At 37.3% G+C, this 20030-nt stretch overlaps 1 protein-coding gene across 1 annotated transcript; it reads left to right on the forward strand.

The window, feature by feature from the left end:
- The first annotated feature begins 4591 nt into the window (after positions 1-4591).
- mitfa (melanocyte inducing transcription factor a) lies at positions 4592-17640 on the forward strand. Its single transcript, XM_067588279.1, has 9 exons — positions 4592-5177; positions 12648-12860; positions 12977-13072; positions 13219-13327; positions 13775-13858; positions 14227-14283; positions 14642-14717; positions 14947-15094; positions 15628-17640. The coding sequence occupies exons 2-9, from the start codon at positions 12783-12785 to the stop codon at positions 16030-16032; spliced, it is 1053 nt and encodes a 350-aa protein (XP_067444380.1). The 5' UTR covers positions 4592-5177; positions 12648-12782; the 3' UTR covers positions 16033-17640.
- The last annotated feature ends 2390 nt before the right edge of the window (positions 17641-20030 follow it).

The following is a 20030-nucleotide window of genomic DNA, read 5'->3' on the forward strand; positions in this document are numbered from 1 at the left end:
TGCTTGTTGCACTGCCACCAAGTGGTCAAGATGTCAATTAATGCAGGCTTGACAAAATTAGTCCCTTAAAGTGCAGTACCACTGACGGTCACTCGATGCTGGCTCCAAAACATCCTTGGCTCCAATAGACTCCCATTAAAAAAGTGTTAACTTCTCTCGTGAGATACTCAATAAAACGACGAGTCATTATGGTCTCAATCTCTAAATTTGGGCCCTCTAATAAGTATGCTGGTGGTCATTTAGGAAATTATTGCTCTGTTAACAAGATATAAAGACAAATAGTAGCTTTGATGTCTGCTGTGTGGGCATTGATTGACAGCTGTGATTGACAGTTCACTCCCCGACTCCAGAACTTGCACTGATTCGCACTATTGTCGCAATATATCTGTTACTCCATAAAAATACCTGCCTTGTCAGCTAGATGATGTTAGCACAAGTCTGCACCACTTGGTGTTCCTGGTAAGTTAGTGTTAGCTTTGGTCCAAGGGAGCAAGCTGCGTTTCCAGAGTGTGAAAGAAAACACCCCGCACTCCTTATTTAGAAGTCCCTGACTCTAAATTGAAAAAACAGTGCAGACCATAAGCAGCACTTCTGGGCTTCAAACCAGCTCCAATGCAAACCAGCGGGTGACATCACGCCTTGCTAAGTCCATCTTTATATACAGTCTATGGTGGTACTACAATTTGTGGTGTACTTCAGTAGTATTCGTTCTTGATATGATGATGATGTGATGATATGGTTTGAACGTTAATTCCTTTTTTTTGTTTTCACATTTTTCATTATCATTTTAATTCTCTGTACATAGCACAACCCCTGTATTCCGTCATTTCAGTCATCACACATGTAAACTCGTATACTATATATTTAAACATAATTTTAATAATGTTCTTTACTGTCGTTATGAGTTCTTTTCACAGTGGCAGCATGTAATTAAGTAAAGTTAACTATTACGGTGATGTTATACAACAAATGACAGATAATGATTGTGAAGCTGCATATGTAATCTCCTGTGGTAATGAAGGAGTTAGTGTCTTGTTTACTCTGTATTTCTGATTCTTATTTATGTGTATACATTGATCTACCTAAGAAATTTCATGCTGAATTGGGGCTTTGAATTAATTTAAGAATGGGATCAAAGACAGTCATATATTAATTGATGGCCCCGAAAAGCCCTGACTTTTAAAAATCATCAGATTCAACTCCACGTGCAGACATTCGTGGTTTACACTGACCTTTTCCTCAAACTCCAGGCACATTGAGCTGAATAATGCTACATCTTTGTGCTCTTTGATTTTCAGGGTAGACTCTGAGGTCTCAAACTTAGCTGAAGCCGAGCTAAGAGAGCCTTTTGTTTGTTGAACTCGTCAGACCTACAGCTCTGTTCTCAATTTTCTAGTATCCACTTGATTCTTCAAGATAGCGTTTTCAAAGAGAGGGACATGTCTGCACAAGTTTTAAAATCCACCGCAAGAATTTTCCAGCAGCTTTTTTTTCACTATGTAAAATTTGCTATATTTTTAAGCACCACACTTCATCTGTAAAATATTATAGGTTGACTGGTGGATTTGGTGACCTTTGCCCTTGCTGCTCGTTGTGAACATGTCGTAACTTGTTTGAATCATTTTACTGTTTCCCTTTGTTGCAACAAGCTTAGCTGATAGATTGCATAGCCCCGCACTAGGCATGAAAACGAGGCTCTGTGTGTTTATATAGCTGCTAAATTAAGCTCCATGGTTTGTCATTTAAGCAAGTGCATGTTCCTAATCCCACACAGACTGGACAATGTGTCTCATTCTTGGAAGAGGATGTTACATTCTTGCTAATGTTACCCTGTAGCCATAGGCTAAGCAGCAGAGAAGACATCTCTTTGTCCCAAACTCCTCCTCTTGATGAAATGGCTTGTCTCAGTGGCTGCTATTTGCTGTTGAGCAGTGGTTCCCAACCTGGGGGTCGGGAAGCTTTTTTTCTGATTTCTGCTTTATTTCTTGTGGATTTCTTTATTTTACCTCCTCAAGCCTCTTAAAGTTATTCAGATAAAACAAAATAAGTCCTCTTTCTAGAGCTGCAAGGTTAGTCGATTAATCCATTAGTTGATCAACAGAAGAGTAATCAGCAACTGTTTTGATAACTGAATAATTGTTTTAGTCATTTTTCAAGTAAAAATATAAAAAAAATAAGCTCAAACGTGATGATTTATTGCTTTTCTTTGTTGAACATGATGATAAACTGAATATCTATGGGTTTTGGACTGTTAGACAAAATTAGACATTTGAATATGTAACCTTGGACTGTGGGGAACTTAAACAGATATTTTTCACTATTTTCTGACATTAATTAACCGATGAATCAAGACAATAATCGGTAACTTAACTGGTACACAATGCAACATGTGACGAGAGGTCCCAGGTAGACCAGGTAGAAAATCTACCTCCTCGAGGCTATGGCGGAACTTAGCACATAACACTTTGGACCTATGGGTGTTCAATGCCTTCACTGGTGTCAGAGAGTTAAATGTCCTGGAGAATAAACATTTTGTACGTCAAATGAGCAAGTGAAAGACTGTTAGAAGAGCATTATTTTAGCTTGAACCTTAAGAAGAAGAAAGGAGTACAACCTACTGTAAAAATAATGAGATGGCTACTGACAGAAATGTTTGAGTTGCAAGCCATTAAACAAAGAATTCATTCAGTGTTGTATAAAAAGAAAATGTTGTACAAAAGCTAACAATCTCTGGTTAGCTAATGTGTCTTCAACAGCATTTGGAGGCAGCGTCTGTTTTCTAATGGGTTCAGCAATATAGAACATTTCTTAAATAATGCAATCATCACTTGGCGTTGCTGTTAGTTCACTGTTGAGGAAGCTCTGGTCTTCTTTTCAGGCATGGCGACACTTAATCTTACAATGTCAGCAGGTTGGTATCACTGGTTAATTCCTTTTAAGTAAGCAAGGATATTATTTTATGTTTTTAGTACATATATGTTAGCGAATACAGCATGATATGGAGCTATAGTAAATTAAGAGCAAATAAGAGCATGACTGATATCCACACACACACTTCTTATGATATAGCTTTCTACTACACCCATGAGCTAGCAGATAAGTGCAGGTTTAAATAATTGCCATAGCAATCCCTGTGAAAAGGTTGCTCCTCTCCCTTTTCACTAGGCCCTGGTTCCCAACATTATTAAGTCACTAATTTCAGTCCAATGTTTATGTTGATTTATCAGTCGCGTTACGCAAATAATGGAATATGGGTTTTGGTTGAATAGTGTGTGTTTCACAATGTTATGTTTTGTTGAAGGTCTTCAGTCTTGCTGTGAGTATTTTTTGAGTTTTGTTTTTTTATGATCAAATGTTTTGGGTTTTTTAACATTTTCTCAAAGGGGAGCAAGGAAATTACAACCAATACACATAAAATACAGAGGATATACAGTATTTGGATTTGATTTTACCCTGCTCTCCCTGCAAACGCTACCAGTGGCGACCCCCCCCCCCTTACCTTATTATATGCTCCTTCCTATTGTGTAAAAGTTCTCTCACTTGCACCATGCATTTAAGCCACCGAGATAATGATCAGATCAAGACAGGTGTTTAGCTATTGTGTACATGTAATTGTGTGAGGAGGTTGCCCGTGGACAGCCAGCATCTTCTTAGCTGTGGTCAGGCCTGCTACCAATACACATTTCCCAGGATATGACAGCTGAAAATCATTTAATAGCATGGCCGTAGGTGAATGTGGTACTACAGTTCCCAACATATCTGACAGTGTGGAGGACACCTGACTCCAAAAAACCACCACAACACTACATTCCCAAAACATATGTGTAAAAGAACCTATGTGTCCATCATCAGAGGTCACACAGTGGGGAAGGAATAATCTTCATTGTGTGGCACTTTTTTGGAGGAAGGTAAGCCCTATGGATAACGTTCAAGTGGATCTGTTGATGATTAGGGTTCTAAGAGGATTCTACCACTGTACCCCAAACTTTGTTCCATGGTATAGACTTGTAATCAACGGGTAGACTCAGATCCCTAGACCACATTTGTTGTACTTGTAGGAACTTGTAGGAAGACCAAGAGAATAGGGAGTACAATACAGATACCAAGCTCCTGGTTTGTCCCTCCTTGTCTAAAATGCTATGCAAAGCGAGAGGGATGAGTTGTGTATTCCAAGGGACCCCATATGCCCTCAAGGAGACACTTCCAGTGAGAAGTGAGTAGCTGTTAAAAATTGGGCTATTCAAATGCCACTTTTGAGCTGTTTTGGACATTTTCTCTGCTACATCCCACACAGTGAGAAGGTAGGAAACAATAGGCCCTAGACGTAGCCGTAGATGAGTGTTAAAAATGGTATAGCAGTGTGAACCAAATCTTGCAGCCTTTGGGGAAAGTCGAGCCTCTCCTCCACGGGCCTCCGAGACACTGATGCGATGGGGTTGAGCCATGTTGAGAGAGGACAAAGTACAAATGACCAGAAGTAGTACCATATTGGTCCGAATATAAGACAGAGTTTTTTCCTGGAAATAGGTCTGAAAAAAGTGGGGTTGTCGTATATTCAGGGTTTAAACTTTTAAACTTTTAATTGTACATTCACAACAACAGATGGTGCCAAAAATCTGTAAAACGAGTGTTCCCCTCCTGATTGAGGTGAGCCACCGTCCCTCAAAACTAGCCTAAAGTGCGAGGGGCCTGAAAGATGGAAAGATGCAGTGATCGTCTCAAACCTTTTCCCCAGCAAGTGCAGGGAACCACTTGATGATGGATGAGGTGACAAATTGTAGCACGTTGGTGCCCTCAGTAAGTTCGGGGATGCCAATAATGTGGATATTATCTTGACTTTACAAGTCTTCTTGCTGAGCCAAAGCAGCTTCCAGCTCACCATATTTTCTCATGGCAGTAGTTGTGACTTTCATAATCCGAGTATGGAGAGCATTCCTGGATCAACTTTTTGATACCATGCAGACTGCAATGTCTGATTGAATCTGGTCCAATCTTCCCATGAAAGTTGTAAACCGTGCTTCAATAAGCGACCGTTGCTCCTTCAAGGCTAGTTCAATTAAGGAAGTTAGCTTGCTATGTGCAGTTAGCTTACCTGCTAGATCATCTGCTTAATCAGGGATAGTGACAACAGGTGTGCATCATTAGCTGCACTAAACAGTGAGCTCTGCCAAGTTAAGGTGGGAAGGATAAAACTGTTCTGTAGTAAATGATAGTCTGTATAATTTGATACACTCATGGCTGTGCATGTATGACCATAGGAAATTGTGATTGTCAGCAGTAATAGAGAAATTCTACATTAATGTTCTGTATGTTCTGAAAGCTTGGTATCAGTCTAGCTCACCCTGCGGTAACCTGAGTAGATGGTATGTTCCAGTTAGGTGAGGCTAAGAAAGTAAAAGGCTGGTCACTGGAAAGAGAGTAGATTGCAGCTTGCTGTGAGGTTGCAAATTTTATTTATTTATTTATTTGTTTAATTTGCTTCGGCTTTATTTATTTTTGATGATTTCCCCAGGTTAATTTTTGCCTCTGTTTCATTACTATTTTTGTTGATAAACATCACCTTTTTTGCATATAGTCCTACCTGCTGACCTGCTTCTTTAACATCCCTTTAAAAGTTTCCAGTGTCAAATAACATTATCTGCCCTTATCTGCGACCGAACAAAACACCCCAAATCACATTTGATTGGATCCATTTGTGTACATGCCCCCAAGGTCAAAAAGGGCCATCAGAAATATTTTTCTGTAAAAATACTCTGAACTGAACTGATTTTGGCATGTGACAAGAGATAACTGAGCAGTTAACACATGGACACAAGATTAGATCTTGAAGTTCATTAAATCTTTTTTATGTATTTCATGAATGCCTAAATCAAAAGAAAAACTGTAAATGAGGCAGAGCTTGGCCTAGAGGGCAAGTTTTCATCTGTTGTTACCCTAAAACAAAGAAGCTCAGTCTGTCATTCTATCACTTCAGTGGTCCGTCCACTGAAGCTGTAAATAGCTCCACAACGAACATTTTGATACCAAGGCTTGGTTCAACACTTGCATTATTTTTAAATGTTTAGAGTATTCAATTGTGAATCTGTAAATAATTAATGCCACATAATTTTACTCTAGATTTTATACTTAATGACAAAAGCTAACCTTTTTATTGGTCAGTTTTCATGAACTACTATGTTTAATGAGTCAGTTACATGTTGTGATGCTAAAACCTTGGTGAGCCTCTGAAAAACCAGTGGCACCAAGAGTCTGGACAAATTTTTTGGTGATTTGCAGAAACATTATTCACAATTGTTTCCAACAGGGGAAATCCAGTCTGTAAATTTGTAACCTCCGTGTGACCTCTGTGAAAATATGCTCCAACAATGATGGGTCAAAGAAGTGTCAGAGATGAGAATAGCTATAGCAGAACTATAAGAAAACATCTTTGCAAGGACAAGAAAACATGCTGCTACTCTATGCAATGAAATAAACACTGAATCTGCTGTATAGATGTAGATCTGTAAAAGTGGAAAATGTTCAGTAGTGATATTGATCTTGCAACTTTCTACTGTGCCAGAAAGCATTTGTAATTTCTCCTAAAGCTGACTTGCTCTGATATTAATCTAATACAATTTTAGCTTGCTTAAAATGTTGCCATTCATAATAATGAAAGCATAAAATTCACATATGCTAATTACCAGTTTACATGTGTCTATTGGTACCAAGAGATGCTGATGAGTGCATAGCAGTCAGCAAGGATACAAGTCTACAGTAAATGTCCAACCCTGTCTCCTAGAAATTACGTTTATAGACATCTAAATTGTTTTCCCAATTATGTTGCATTGGCAAAATTAATCGCTTCCTGGATGTAGTTCATACTACAAACTTTTTGAGCATGAGTTGCTGAAGTTTGAAACAAATTGCTTGTATTTAATACTTATTTATTTTTTTTAATTAATTTGTTAATGGATATAATGTCTAAGCATTCCTCCACCACACATTAGATAGATCCACTGCAACTGGTCACTAGATATAAAATGTGTATGTGTAAAATGTGTGGCAACTCCAAATGTCATGGATCAAATGTCACCTGGGATTCACAGTGGTTCAGATGAGCTGGAAGCAACCAGGCCATCTGGTTGGCAACAGGTGTTTGCTAGTTAAAATAACCTACTCTGGACCAGCCTTGTCTGTATTTTTGTTATGAAAACTGAGTGTGGGAGGTCTATCATTGTGTGCACACAGGCCATTTTACATTTGGAAATCTCCTGCTTAGGTCATTTGGCAGAATATTTTAGTGCACCTGTTAGTGCACCTGTCTCATTAACATGTCATTTGATAAGTCAATGATGTTATTTGGGGTAGTGTTTTCCAATCAGGAGGTACATCTTTAAATTTCAGGTTTACTATGTCTTGTATGAAAAAGTATTGTAACAATATCCACTACATAATTAAGTGTTTCATATCCAGATTAAAACCAATTCAAAATAACATAGCACATGACAGGTGGTGTCAGTGAAGAGCCACTTAAGATCATCTGATACGACAATGGAGGTCTGATATATGTCCTGTCAGATGAGCTTAAGTAGCCTTCAGAAAACTCCTAATTTAGGGAGTGACTGTTAATCATTTAATCAACCACTGACCTTTTGTCTCCCACAACACTCCCCTGACCTCCCCTTACATGTCCTCTAGCTTCACCATAAGCCTCAGTTTTACACATAAGAAATATCAACACTTAATGCATAGCCAACACATAAAATTTACTCATGCCAACCTACTGCTACCTGTCGCCATTGGCTTCCCCAACATGTCGGACAACATGACGTATGACCTTGCTCTTTTTGCGTATCAGGCGTATCAGCCTTAAAGAACATTGCACTGCTTGACTGTTAGCAGGACTTTTCTTTAAAACTTTGCAGCCAGTGAATACATCAACCTCATATTCAACTGTTCAGCCACATTATTGTGAAAGTGTCATATCAGTTAATCATCTTGTTGAAGAAGTGGTGTGAGGGGAACATCAACCTCTTTTGCACCTGTGATAGGAAGAATTATATTGCTGGAAAGACAATAGATTGCAAATGGCTGAGTTGTGAAAGGATATTTTACCTCAGCAATATAGCCTTTCTGTCTCACTAGAGGTTTGATTTACATATATGTGGTTATTTGTTATGTATCATACATGCATTACTTATCTTTTGTACCATTCATTTTCGATACCCATTATGCCCTTATGAAACGAACTCATGTTGCCTTTGATGTGATTTGAAAGCAAGATCTTAGTATTAGTGGCGCTAGTGGAGCCGTCTCCTTACATTTTGGCACACAGTAAATGTTTAGCATCCTCCTGTGACAAAATGCCCTCAAGTGTGGCTGGTTACCAAGGAAGTAAGAAACAGAGTGGAGCTGGTCGACAGATATGAATGGATCTGTTTCTTTTCAGGGGTCAAGGAGTGACGACTATCTCTTGAAATGTTATTGGTCCTCAAGGCATAAGTCTAAAACATGGACATGTGCTCTCCTTGAGAAGGTAATAAACCTCTGTCTCACAAAGAGTCTATGAATAAAGTGAGAGCTTGGCTTGCTGTAGGGATAAATGAAATACATCCCTTGTTAATAGTTCCCTCTCAACCCAAAGGTTTGGCTAAAGGAAAAGGCCACACTGCAGAGGGGAGACAAAGAAACGTTCTACTATGAGTTTACAAAGAATGCCTTCTCTGTTTTATCATACAAGTCTCTGTACAGCCAGGGGGCACTTCCCCTGTCTTTGTATTCACCTCTCCAGCTCCTAGTGAGTTTCCAGTAATCCAGACAAAGACGTGGTGCTCTGTGCTCTAGCAGGGTTTACACGAGATGCTGCAGCAGACATCTTTATTAATTGGCTGCACGACTGAAGTTGCTTCATCACACGTGAGGATCCTGATAAGCAGCTTAATTCGTTGGATAAATGTTCAGTTTTGGGGATAATTTACTATTCATCATCATGAATAAAGAGGCACTAAATCAGCTTTTAGTGCAATGCGTTAAATTTTGATACTTGACAGTGACAAAATGTATGTAAAATTCTGTAAATAATCAATGCTTCAGTTTTCCTCGGAGCAAAATATTTTATGTACTTCCAGTTGAGTCCATTAATAACTGGCAGTACTAAGTCGAAATTGGAAAAGAATTTGGCATGACATTGATGTTATCCCTCTGTGAAATAATAACTACAGCCTAAAAAGCTGCTATTATTGTGTTGGTTGCACAAACACACACACACAGATTATCCAATGTTGCTGTGAGACTTGTAACAAACAAGTCATTATGAATAAAATGTCCTAAATAAACATTTTAAATAAACACAGCAGACAGTTGATGATTTTTAAATGGACAATGGACATATTTTATCCTTAAATGCAACTTGTGCTGAAATTTATACATCTTAACAAATACACATACAAGTCAAACTCATGTGCTTGATAATATTTAACTGTAATATTCCTGGAAAAAAGTTTGTCTGTTTTTGTAAAATACATCTTGCGTGGAGAAGATGGCTTTCTGTAAAACCTTAGAAGAGTCACATTTTCATTTTCAACAGAATTCGCTTTTAGATTGACAATTTTAGTTTTTATGTGCTCATTATCATTAAACATTTGTGAAACTTTGAAGATATTTTGAAGCAAAAATCTTTTTTTCCCAAGGCGTAGGTACTAGGAGGCTTTCATGTGGTGTTAAAACTTGCAGGATATTTACTGTATGGAGTGGCTCCTGTGTGGATAAATGTGAACTTTTTACCAAAGGTTGGCATTTTTCCAGTCCTGTAATAAGCAGATATAATTGTCAATGCTGTCTGGTCAAGGTATCTTTGACCAAGACATTGAATCATGCTATGATCTGTCATTCTGGCGAGGACTGCCAACTAAATGTCCAAAATGAAAATTAGGAGATTGGTTTGTTTTATGCTTGCTTTACCCTCATTTATCCACATATTACTCTTAAATGTAATTCAAGAGAAAGGAAAGCTGTAAAACACCTGTTACCATTTGACCACATTAAGAGTGGATTTACCACAACACTACATTTACAACAACAGTGTCATCTCCTCAAAAAGGTTTACTATATGTGAGCAGCCACTACAAGCCATCAAGGACCTGTTCCAAGCTATTAGCTACTAGTTATGAAACAGGCTAGAGTCATTACGGATACTGCTTCTGTGTTTGGTTGTTTTTTCATTTTTTAATACAAAAAATTACAGGTCCATGGTTTTGGTAAATACAATATGCCAAGCCACACATTCATAAATCTTTTTATTATAAATTCTAATGATTGACATTTTGGCACACTGCCTTTTTTAGGATAAAGTACATACAAGCACACGAGGGGGAACAAGTTTCACAATACAAATCATTGTGACTGAACTTGAACCCAACACTCAAAAATAGCTTTGCGTAATGGCACTTTTTTGCCAACTTAATCCTGAACAGAGTTGTATGGATCTTTTTCTCTATAAACGTAAGTGGTGTGAATTCCAGGCAACACAGAACCATCTACAGTGTATGTACCATAGTGACCTTATCCTCTTATTCTTGCATTCTTACATGCATTATCTTCTAGACATGATAAGAAATAGGGTGGCAAACTGCTGTTGCATGCTGTGCTGTTCTGACTCTTTGCTGAATGTCACTGAACTCTTCTTTACTTTATGCAACCAAACATTTCATCTCTTGCTCAGGAACTTTTGTGCTCTGTGATCAAGTCAAGACAGATTTTTTTGTTTGTCATTGTGCATGTCACACTGCTTTTGAAGGGAACTATACGAGTTGATGGGTTATGATACCACCCTGTTTCAAATAGCGCTGCAGTCCCACCATCAATCTCTGGCCACAACATTTTTTAAAAGTCCATCACCACACCCTCTGGGCAACGTGCCGTGCGCCATTGACTGTGTTTGGCGCCATGATCAACTGATTCACAAAATAAAGCCTATAAAAAGCTTTGAAAGATAAAAAAGATAAACTTCCTTTGATTGTTTCTCTATAAATATGGGTGTTGATATCAAATGCTTTCCATTACAAAGAGAGCTGAGCTAGGCTGGAGATTTACCATATTTGAATAGTCAAATTTAATAAGTTTCTTGGAACCATTAAATCTAAAAATACTTCTCCCTCTACATCAAGCCGTACACCTTCTATACCCCCAAAATGTGACTGTTTAACAATAAATGGTTAAACCTCATTAACCTCTAGAAATCTCAAAAAATGGGTGGGGTTGTTAAACACACCATACATTTGGGTTTTCATATGGCTAGTTTGTAGTGGAACACTGGTGTCAATTGTGTTCTTGGTACTCAGAACAAATAATGTTTTATACTAGATGAGCAGAACTAAAGATTAAACGTTAGTTGGCCTTAAGCAAGCTTCAGTTCGTAGACTACTGGCCAACCAGTAAAAAGACTTCTTTGTGAGTTAGAAGTGGTGACGTCAAATGGGCTCTATAAAGACATAAATTCATAGTTAAACAGGAACAACACAGAAGTAGGAGGATGAGTCTCTGTGTCCTCCTCCATTTCTTAACTTGCATAACTAATGAGCCTTAAGCCCTTGATAAATTAAGTGGGACTAGTGACTGCTCTCAGATTTGCAAATACTAGCTTGCTGTCCACACTATAGGCTAACAAGATAAAGGGATTATATACTGTATGTAGATACTGTTTGTTTGTTTTTTTTTATCAATTACTAGCAAACATGTTGGAGATGCTTGAATACAGCCACTATCAGGTGAGATGGTGATGATTTTTTTGGCTCTTTTTATTTCACAACAGACCGATTTCTGGACTAAAATATTGTCTGATAGTGTAGCTAATCTTTCATTTCTTTCTTGTGGTTGAAATGGTATTTATTTATCTATCATTTAAGACTGTGCCCTTATATCTGACAGACTGCACTTGCTAAACATAGTTTGCAACTTTTGATGCTATGGGAACTATCCAGTAACATACTGTGCACTAGAAAAGCTAATAATTACTTAGTAATTTTTATATTGCTGCATGAGTTGTTGATGTTCTGCATGAATTTAGAGTGCTTATTTAGATCATGTGACACAACTACACAGCTCCATGGTGTCGCATATGCAGAGAGTTTTAGTCTCCAGTAAATAAAACCGGCCAGTGGTAAATGATGCTATTAAAATATGCATTTTACAACTGAGATAGGCCCTTCATTTCCCTTGTAATCTAACAATTTGAAGTGTTCTGTAAAAAGAGAGAAAAGTCTTTAAACACATTTCTAGAGCTTAGCATAGTAATGCAAAATACAAGCTTGCAATCAGCCTAGAAAAGTTGGCTTTTAAAATTGTGTTTTCAGGTCCAATGATCAGCATGATGAACTAGAAATTAGTCATTTAACTGCAGCACAGCAGCTTGATTCCTTTTGGTTTATAAGCTTTTGGTTTATTTGAATTTAAAATAGAAGCATTGAACATGAAACTGAATCAAAAATATCTTTATTTTGAGATTTTGCTTATGTGTTGTTTGTATCATGGCATTCAAACAGGTGTGAAGTATTATTTCAAATCAATCCACACATCTATTCTACGTTTCCATTGAATATGTTTCCATGGATGCTGGAGTGTATCTAGATTGTATCTAAAGCCTTTATAATGTTTACCTCTTGCTCACATAGGTGCAGTCCCACCTGGAGAATCCCACCAAATACCATATCCAGCAGGCTCAGAGGCAGCAGGTGAGGCAGTACCTGTCGACCACCCTGGGTGGTAAAGCTGGCAGCCAGTGCCCCAGCCAGCCCCCAGAACACGGCATGCCACCCGGACCCGGCAGCAGCGCCCCCAATAGTCCCATGGCCCTGCTCACCCTCAGCTCCAACTGTGAGAAAGAGGTATGCCAAATGAACTGATGATTTTCATCACATTAGATAAGGGTGCCCTGATGCAATACGCACACAGATTTTGTGGTATATTAATCAGGAAAAAAATGTGGTTCTGTTTTACACAGATGGATGACGTTATTGATGATATAATTAGCTTGGAGTCGAGTTACAATGAGGATGTTCTTGGACTTATGGACCCAGGACTCCAAATAAACAACCCGGTAATTTTTCTAAATATTCCCTTCTTTGAAATCATGAATATGGTTTTAAATAAATTATATCCGTGTGTGTGAATCAAATACAAGACACAATAGTTTTTTTTTAACATACATTGTAATGACATATGACATTGATCATTTGTTTGAAGCTTCCTGTGTCTGGTAACCTTCTCGATGTGTATGGCAATCACGGACATCCCCTCCCGGGCCTCGGCATCAGCAACTCTTGTCCACCCAACATTAAAAGGGAATACACAGGTAAACTATTGAGAAAAACCTCTGACACATAGTCCGGATTATCAGCATTGGCAAATTACTTTTACTTTTACTGTATCGTTTGGGTTAAGCTTAGGTGGGAGTCATGGACAATACAATTAGTGCAGTAACTTGACTGTGAAATCAATTTAGGATACTTTTCAGTGACTAATATCTTAATTGACTCTTTGCAGACTATTTTGATGAACCAAAACTCACTTTGTTTGTCAGATCAGACTAAGACACACAGTTTGTAAGGGCTGGTGCAGCACTTTTGCTGGCAGATTATCTAGTTTATGATCATTGATCATCAATGAAGGAGAAAGTCAACACATTTCTAATGGGATATAGAAAATGAAAGCATAACTGTGGGCCAATGTGGATATTGTGTGCAATTTGGAAATGCACAGGATACTATTAAGTCAATTATTTACCAAATAATTACTCCAGCTCCTGGCATGAAGCAAGTACTGGACAAGCCTGGATCCTGTGGCCAGTATGAAAACTATCAAAGGCCAGAGAGCTTTCAAGTAGGTAAGCAAAGCAAAGCAAAATGAAATGAAAAAGAGGATGTTTTCTTGTAACTTGTAAAAGATGTGTTCAATCTGATTTTTAGAGACTGTGTATGATGTATTTTGTGTATAACTAAATCGCACACAATATGAATCAACCATGATTGTAGAAATCAAGAAGCTAATTATTGTAACATTACTTTAGTTTTATCTCCTACTCCAATCCTTAGTCAATGATTACTTATTGGCTGTGATTATGCAACATAACATGATAAATCTAAATATTTCAAGTGTGCTAGATCAAGTAACATTTACTGTGACTCCATTAATTTATAGACTCAGTGATGTTTTCTTAAAGCACTGATGTTCACCTTTCTCTTTGCTTCACAGAGGCTGAAGTTCGTGCTCTTGCTAAAGAAAGACAGAAGAAGGACAACCACAACTTAAGTGAGTCCATAAAATTTCATTTTTTTAGCAAATTCTTTAGTAATTCTCTTGATGTTTACTTTCTTAATATGCAGTAGTCTATAAAATGCCAAGGCAGCCTTGATTTCTTGGGAGAACTTATGTGCAATGTAATTTCATATTTTCATTATTTGTTTATATTTTTAGCACTCTAAAGACAGCTTTTTGTTGTATGTCATTAGTTGTAAATTGTAAGTTGTAAACAGTTAAATTATTTGTAAAATGGGATTCATGTCAATTTTTTCTATGACCTGTAATTATTCCTTCATAAACTGCAAAGACTGGTTTACCAAGCCGCTGTACTTACTGTATATTCTATTTAATATATGTCAAATTGTAGTTGAACGAAGACGGAGATTCAATATCAACGATCGCATCAAAGAGCTAGGAACCCTGATACCTAAGTCAAATGATCCGTAAGTATTTTTTGTATGCATTTATGTTTATGAATGCACGTATCCATCCATCCGTCTGTCTGTCTATTCAGGCATTCAGTCATTAACTTTGTTTTTAATATTGTCCTCTTCAAGCATCCTTAAAGTGTAATGGTTTATTTGCTGAGAGGGGCCGTAAAGAATCCTGTGCTGTTCTGGTCAGCTGGTCAGCTGACTCTGACTTTAGACCTTTGTCTCCTGTTTACCCCAGAGACATGCGCTGGAATAAGGGCACCATTCTCAAAGCCTCAGTGGACTATATCAGGAAGCTACAGAGGGAGCAGCAGAGGGCCAAGGAGCTTGAATGCAGACAGAGAAAGCTGGAGCACGCGAACCGCCATCTAATGCTTCGTATACAGGTGGGTCATCAAGAGAAATCAACCAAGAAAAAAATTTCAACAACATCTTCATAGATGCTACTGATTTTTTGATGGAGTGGCTGATTTTCTCATAAAATCCAAAAAAATGAGCTTCATCTTTTTTTTTTTTTTCTTTTCATTACATATACCCAGATTCCCCGAATGGGTTTTCTGCATATGGATTTAATATGTAAAGAAGTGTTTTAGAGGTGCTTTTAGGCAAATTATGCAGAACAGCTAGGCTAGTTGTTTCCCCCTGTTTACAGTTTTTATGCTAAGCTAAGCTAATCAGCTGCTGGCTGTAGCTTCAGATTGAGTTTACACAAGGGTGGTATCAATCTTCTCATGTAAGTCTCGTCAAGAAAGTGAATAAACGTATCTCTCAAAATGTCAAAGTATCTACAATATTACTGACAGCAGAATTTAATTTCTCCAAAGCACAATTATTTGTACTTTAAGCTGATAAGATGGATGTATTAAGTTTAGGTGTGTTATATACATAATATTTTGTTTTTGTATTTTTACATCCATAGGAGTTGGAGATCCAGGCCCGTGCTCATGGTCTTACAGTGGTGCCATCGCCATCTGTCTGCACGTCAGAGTTGATGACCCGGGCCATTAAACAGGAGCCTGTGCTCGGCGACTGCCCCTCAGACCTCTACCAGCATACCTCGGCTCCTGACATGTCCCCTCCAACCACACTGGACCTCAACAACGGCACCATTACCTTTGACCAGATTCCTGCAGATGCTGGGGACCCTGGCCCCTACGGAAACTCCAGGACCTGTAAAATGAAGGAACTGGTAAGGGACAATACCCTGTCACCAATTTCCCCGAGCGATCCCCTGCTGTCCTCAATGTCCCCAGATGGCTCCATCAACGTTAGCAGCCACCACAGTTCCAGCTCCAGTATGGAGGAGAAGGAGCATGGCTGTTAGCATTGTCTAATGCGGAACGCCACACTGACCCTTTTTATCTGTAGCATCACATCAATGAGAGAACTACAATAAAGTGACTTAAAGGCATCCACATGACTCAGTGGATAAAGGAACTCATAAGTTATTTTTATCTTGATTCCTATTTTTTTCTTCCCTTATGCAGGTTTATTTCCTGACCTCTACTGTTCAAAAACTGATGTTACTGTGACCGTAGACATTTCCATTCTTCTATGGTACACATTATTTATACAACCTTCTTTTCTTGATGCCATATAAATTGACAAACCCATTGAGGACCACATGACAAAAATATACACAGTGACTGAAAAATGTAGTATGACTCCAATCTGCTGTCAGTATAAACTGGTCACATGTGAACATTTATTGGTAATAGTGTACAAAACGTTTACTCTGACTGATGTCCAAACCTGCTGTATAAAAGTGTTTACTTATTATCCATAGAATATTAGAATACTGACTTAGTCAACAAGCCAAAAATGCATCATCCTTACAACACATACAGTAAGTCCTCTTGGCTAAAGGTTTAAGTCAATAATCCAACAGTGTTTAAACTTCTGATGGTTTCATTCCAAGGAAATACGCAAAATATGTATCTATATTTATAAAAGATCAAGTATTGCTTAATATTATCATTATTATTCTAAACATATTTAAATGTATATTATTTTTACTCCATGCTCTTATTCTAATCTAAAGAAATAACAAATCAAATACTGACTAAAAGATAAAAATGATCATCATTTATTTATTTTGTAATTATTATTACTATTTTTTTTATTCAATGCTCATCTTATTTCAGACTTATACCAGTACTTGAGAGATTTGTTTTAGGGTGGATGGGAGGAACTAAGGAATCTTGTAATTTATAATGGCCCACAAACATACTGTATGTATGTACATTTGAACTTTGATATAACTTTATTTAGGTACTAATTTTGATGAGAAGTCACCACGCAAAGGTTAATAAGAGACATGGTAATATGACAATATAGTAAAATACATGGTAAATTATTATTTATACCTATACTAAATATTTCTTAAAATGTGGGCCGGGTCATGCAAAACAAAGAAATATCCACAGATGACAAAAGCGCTCATATGTATTATACCTGGTCCACTAGCCAATACATTGTGTCCTTTGTAAAACCTAAAAAAGCCCTGACATAATATGTCATAATACTCTTATTATAATGGATGTAAACTAAAATTGAATTAATTGATTAATTAGAATGTGGTTTATATGTTAACAAGGCTCACGGCAGCCTTTGCCCCAGATACTTTGTAGGCACTGATCAACTAGTGATTCATCTTGCATAACTCAGAGGTGGGTAAATGTATATAATGTATCTTTTTGATGTCTGTACAGAACTGGTTGGTACCACATGACATTTTTGTGAATGTGTGTCATCGCTTGCCAATATTGTAAAAGGAAACACTTGAGATGTTTATACACTGTATATATTCCCTTTTGTAAAGAAAAAGAGAAAAACTGTGTTTCTGGTTCTTGTGTGAATACTACAGGGTAGATCCATTGAGTGCAAGAAGAAAATACTTAAACAATGAAGAAGTGAAGTTCTTCTTTTTTGTTACATTACAGTCATGTGTTTAAATGCCATTTTAATATATTGTAAAATAATATTAAAATTTCTTCTCAAAAAGTAATAAATCATATATCCCCATTTCTTTGAGACTAGACACTTACATGTTCTTAGCATGAAATTCCAATTTTATTCACCCTATAAGAACACAACACAGACTGCACAATAAAGTTTAAATAACTTTCTTTAAAGTGTTGTTGAGGGTTGCACAGTGGCTCAGTCGTTCTCATTGTCAGCTCTCTGTGTCGTGTCTCCCACGGAGACCAATTTATTAAAAAACATGAGGGCGAATGGTTAACTGTAACTAAAGATGTATACTTTGTCATAGAGAAGTACTTGTCTGCTTAGAATGTTGTGAAAAGTACTTCAAGAGTTAGTCTGTAGTTGTAACAGACTGTGATGTTGGTTTGTTAAAGGTGCCTTGCAAAAAAGCTAGCCCAAATGAAAAGAAGTTACATTGTGGCTACCAGTGTCAGCTAAGTTATATACACAAGACACATTAAGATAGCAATAAATAGTTGTCTCAACAACCTTTTCCACACATGTAAAAATCCTTACAGCCATTTTAGGGGTTGGTGAAAGGTTAAAAATTTAAGGCACATTTACGTAAAGTTCCACTAATTAACATATTTAACATTAACATTGAATCAAAATATTATGTGTAGCATTGAAGGTAAATATGTCGCAAAATGCGAGAGCTTGTAGACCTGATGTGAGAACTTGTAGAGCAAAAATCTGAATTTGTATGTTTAAATTTTTACTTTCATAAAATATTCACACACATGTGCGCCGAATTTGAAGTCACAGAAAAAAAACACATGAGAGCTTGTAGAAAAAAATGTGAATTTGTATATTGAATGTTTCACTCATAGAAAATATTCACACACCTGTGTATTGAATGTGAAGTCACAGAAAAAAATATTCACAAATGTGCAGATTGATATTTACATAAATACAATGACAGCTGCAAACTTGTAATCATTTACTCTTTTTTTTTTTTTACTTTTCCATTTTCCAATACAACCACAACTCAGTGATTAGAACCTCTCAAATCGGTCACTGCAATTTCACAAATGTGCTCTCGCATCACAAAGTAACAAATCTGCGCACCTTGACTTTTGCGACATCTCTTGTGATAAATGTGTTGCAAAACTTTCATTTAGAGATAACAGGATGATAACTCTGCCTTCTTCTACCAAGGGATGAGAAAACTAACTGAAGAAGTGGCTTCGGATAATGGAGCCATATGTAGCTACTTCACTGATTCTGTTGCTATTGGCAGTGAAGTGATGAACAATCTGAGAAGCTCTTTGGCTCATCAGTACTTCCACAGTAATAAAGCTGGACGGTTTTGTTGGAGGCAGAACAGAACTTCCCTGATCTCAAGGCAGACAAAGAGCAAAGTCAGAGTCTCATGCCACTCAGCTAACACTAAGCTAACTTATTTTGTTACTGCTATATGAAGCCACTTCCTCGGGTCACCCTCCCATCCCTTAGTAGTAGAAATTAGAGGTATGATCCCATTAAGGTCGACATTGTAGTTAATATGCTCATTTACTATATCAAACTCTCATGTCTGTACCGTAAATATGAAGCTAAAGCCAGCAGCTGGATAACTTAGCTTAGCACAAATACTGGAAACAGGGAAACAGCTAGCTTGGCTCTATCCAAAGGTAACAAAATCCACCTACCAGCATCTTCGAGGGTCACTAGTTAAGATATCCCGTTTGTTTAATCCACACAAAAAAGTGTAAAATTGACAAATAAATATACTATCCCATTTAATGGACAAACATGAGAGAGGTATCAATCTTCATATCTAACTCTTGGCAAGAAAGTGAACAAGCATATTTCCCTAACCCTGTAAAGCCCACTGTTGCAATATTACAACAATCACTTTTAGTTCTCCTTAAAAAAAATCTGTAAATGTTTTTTTTAAAGACCAAATTTACATAGTCAATGGGTCTTATTGTTTATCCCTGCAATGCCATTGGATGGTAAATATGTTTATAGGTCCAGCAATCTGGTCATGAACTCACACTACCTACAAACTTTCTGTCAAGCTCATCTTCTTCTTTTATTGGACCGGATTTGTCAAGAAAGAAGTAAGTAACATGCCTTGAATTTTTTTTTTTTTGTGATAATTACAATGTCTAGAACATGTAGATACTTAGTTATCGTGGAATACATTCATCAAACTTGATTTTGAGCTTGTTATGTCTATGTTGTAATTCTACAACGCTGGGTTAGAGTGGTAGTCAAAATAGCATGTGCACCTTACACATGACATGGGGACACTGCACTTCTCATATGTTCACATATGGAAAAAATACTAATAGAAATATAATTTCTTTGATGATTCACTATAAGTAAGTTCTA

This window comes from Thunnus thynnus, chromosome 4, assembly GCF_963924715.1.
Source record: "Thunnus thynnus chromosome 4, fThuThy2.1, whole genome shotgun sequence".
Taxonomy (NCBI): Eukaryota; Metazoa; Chordata; class Actinopteri; order Scombriformes; family Scombridae; genus Thunnus; species Thunnus thynnus.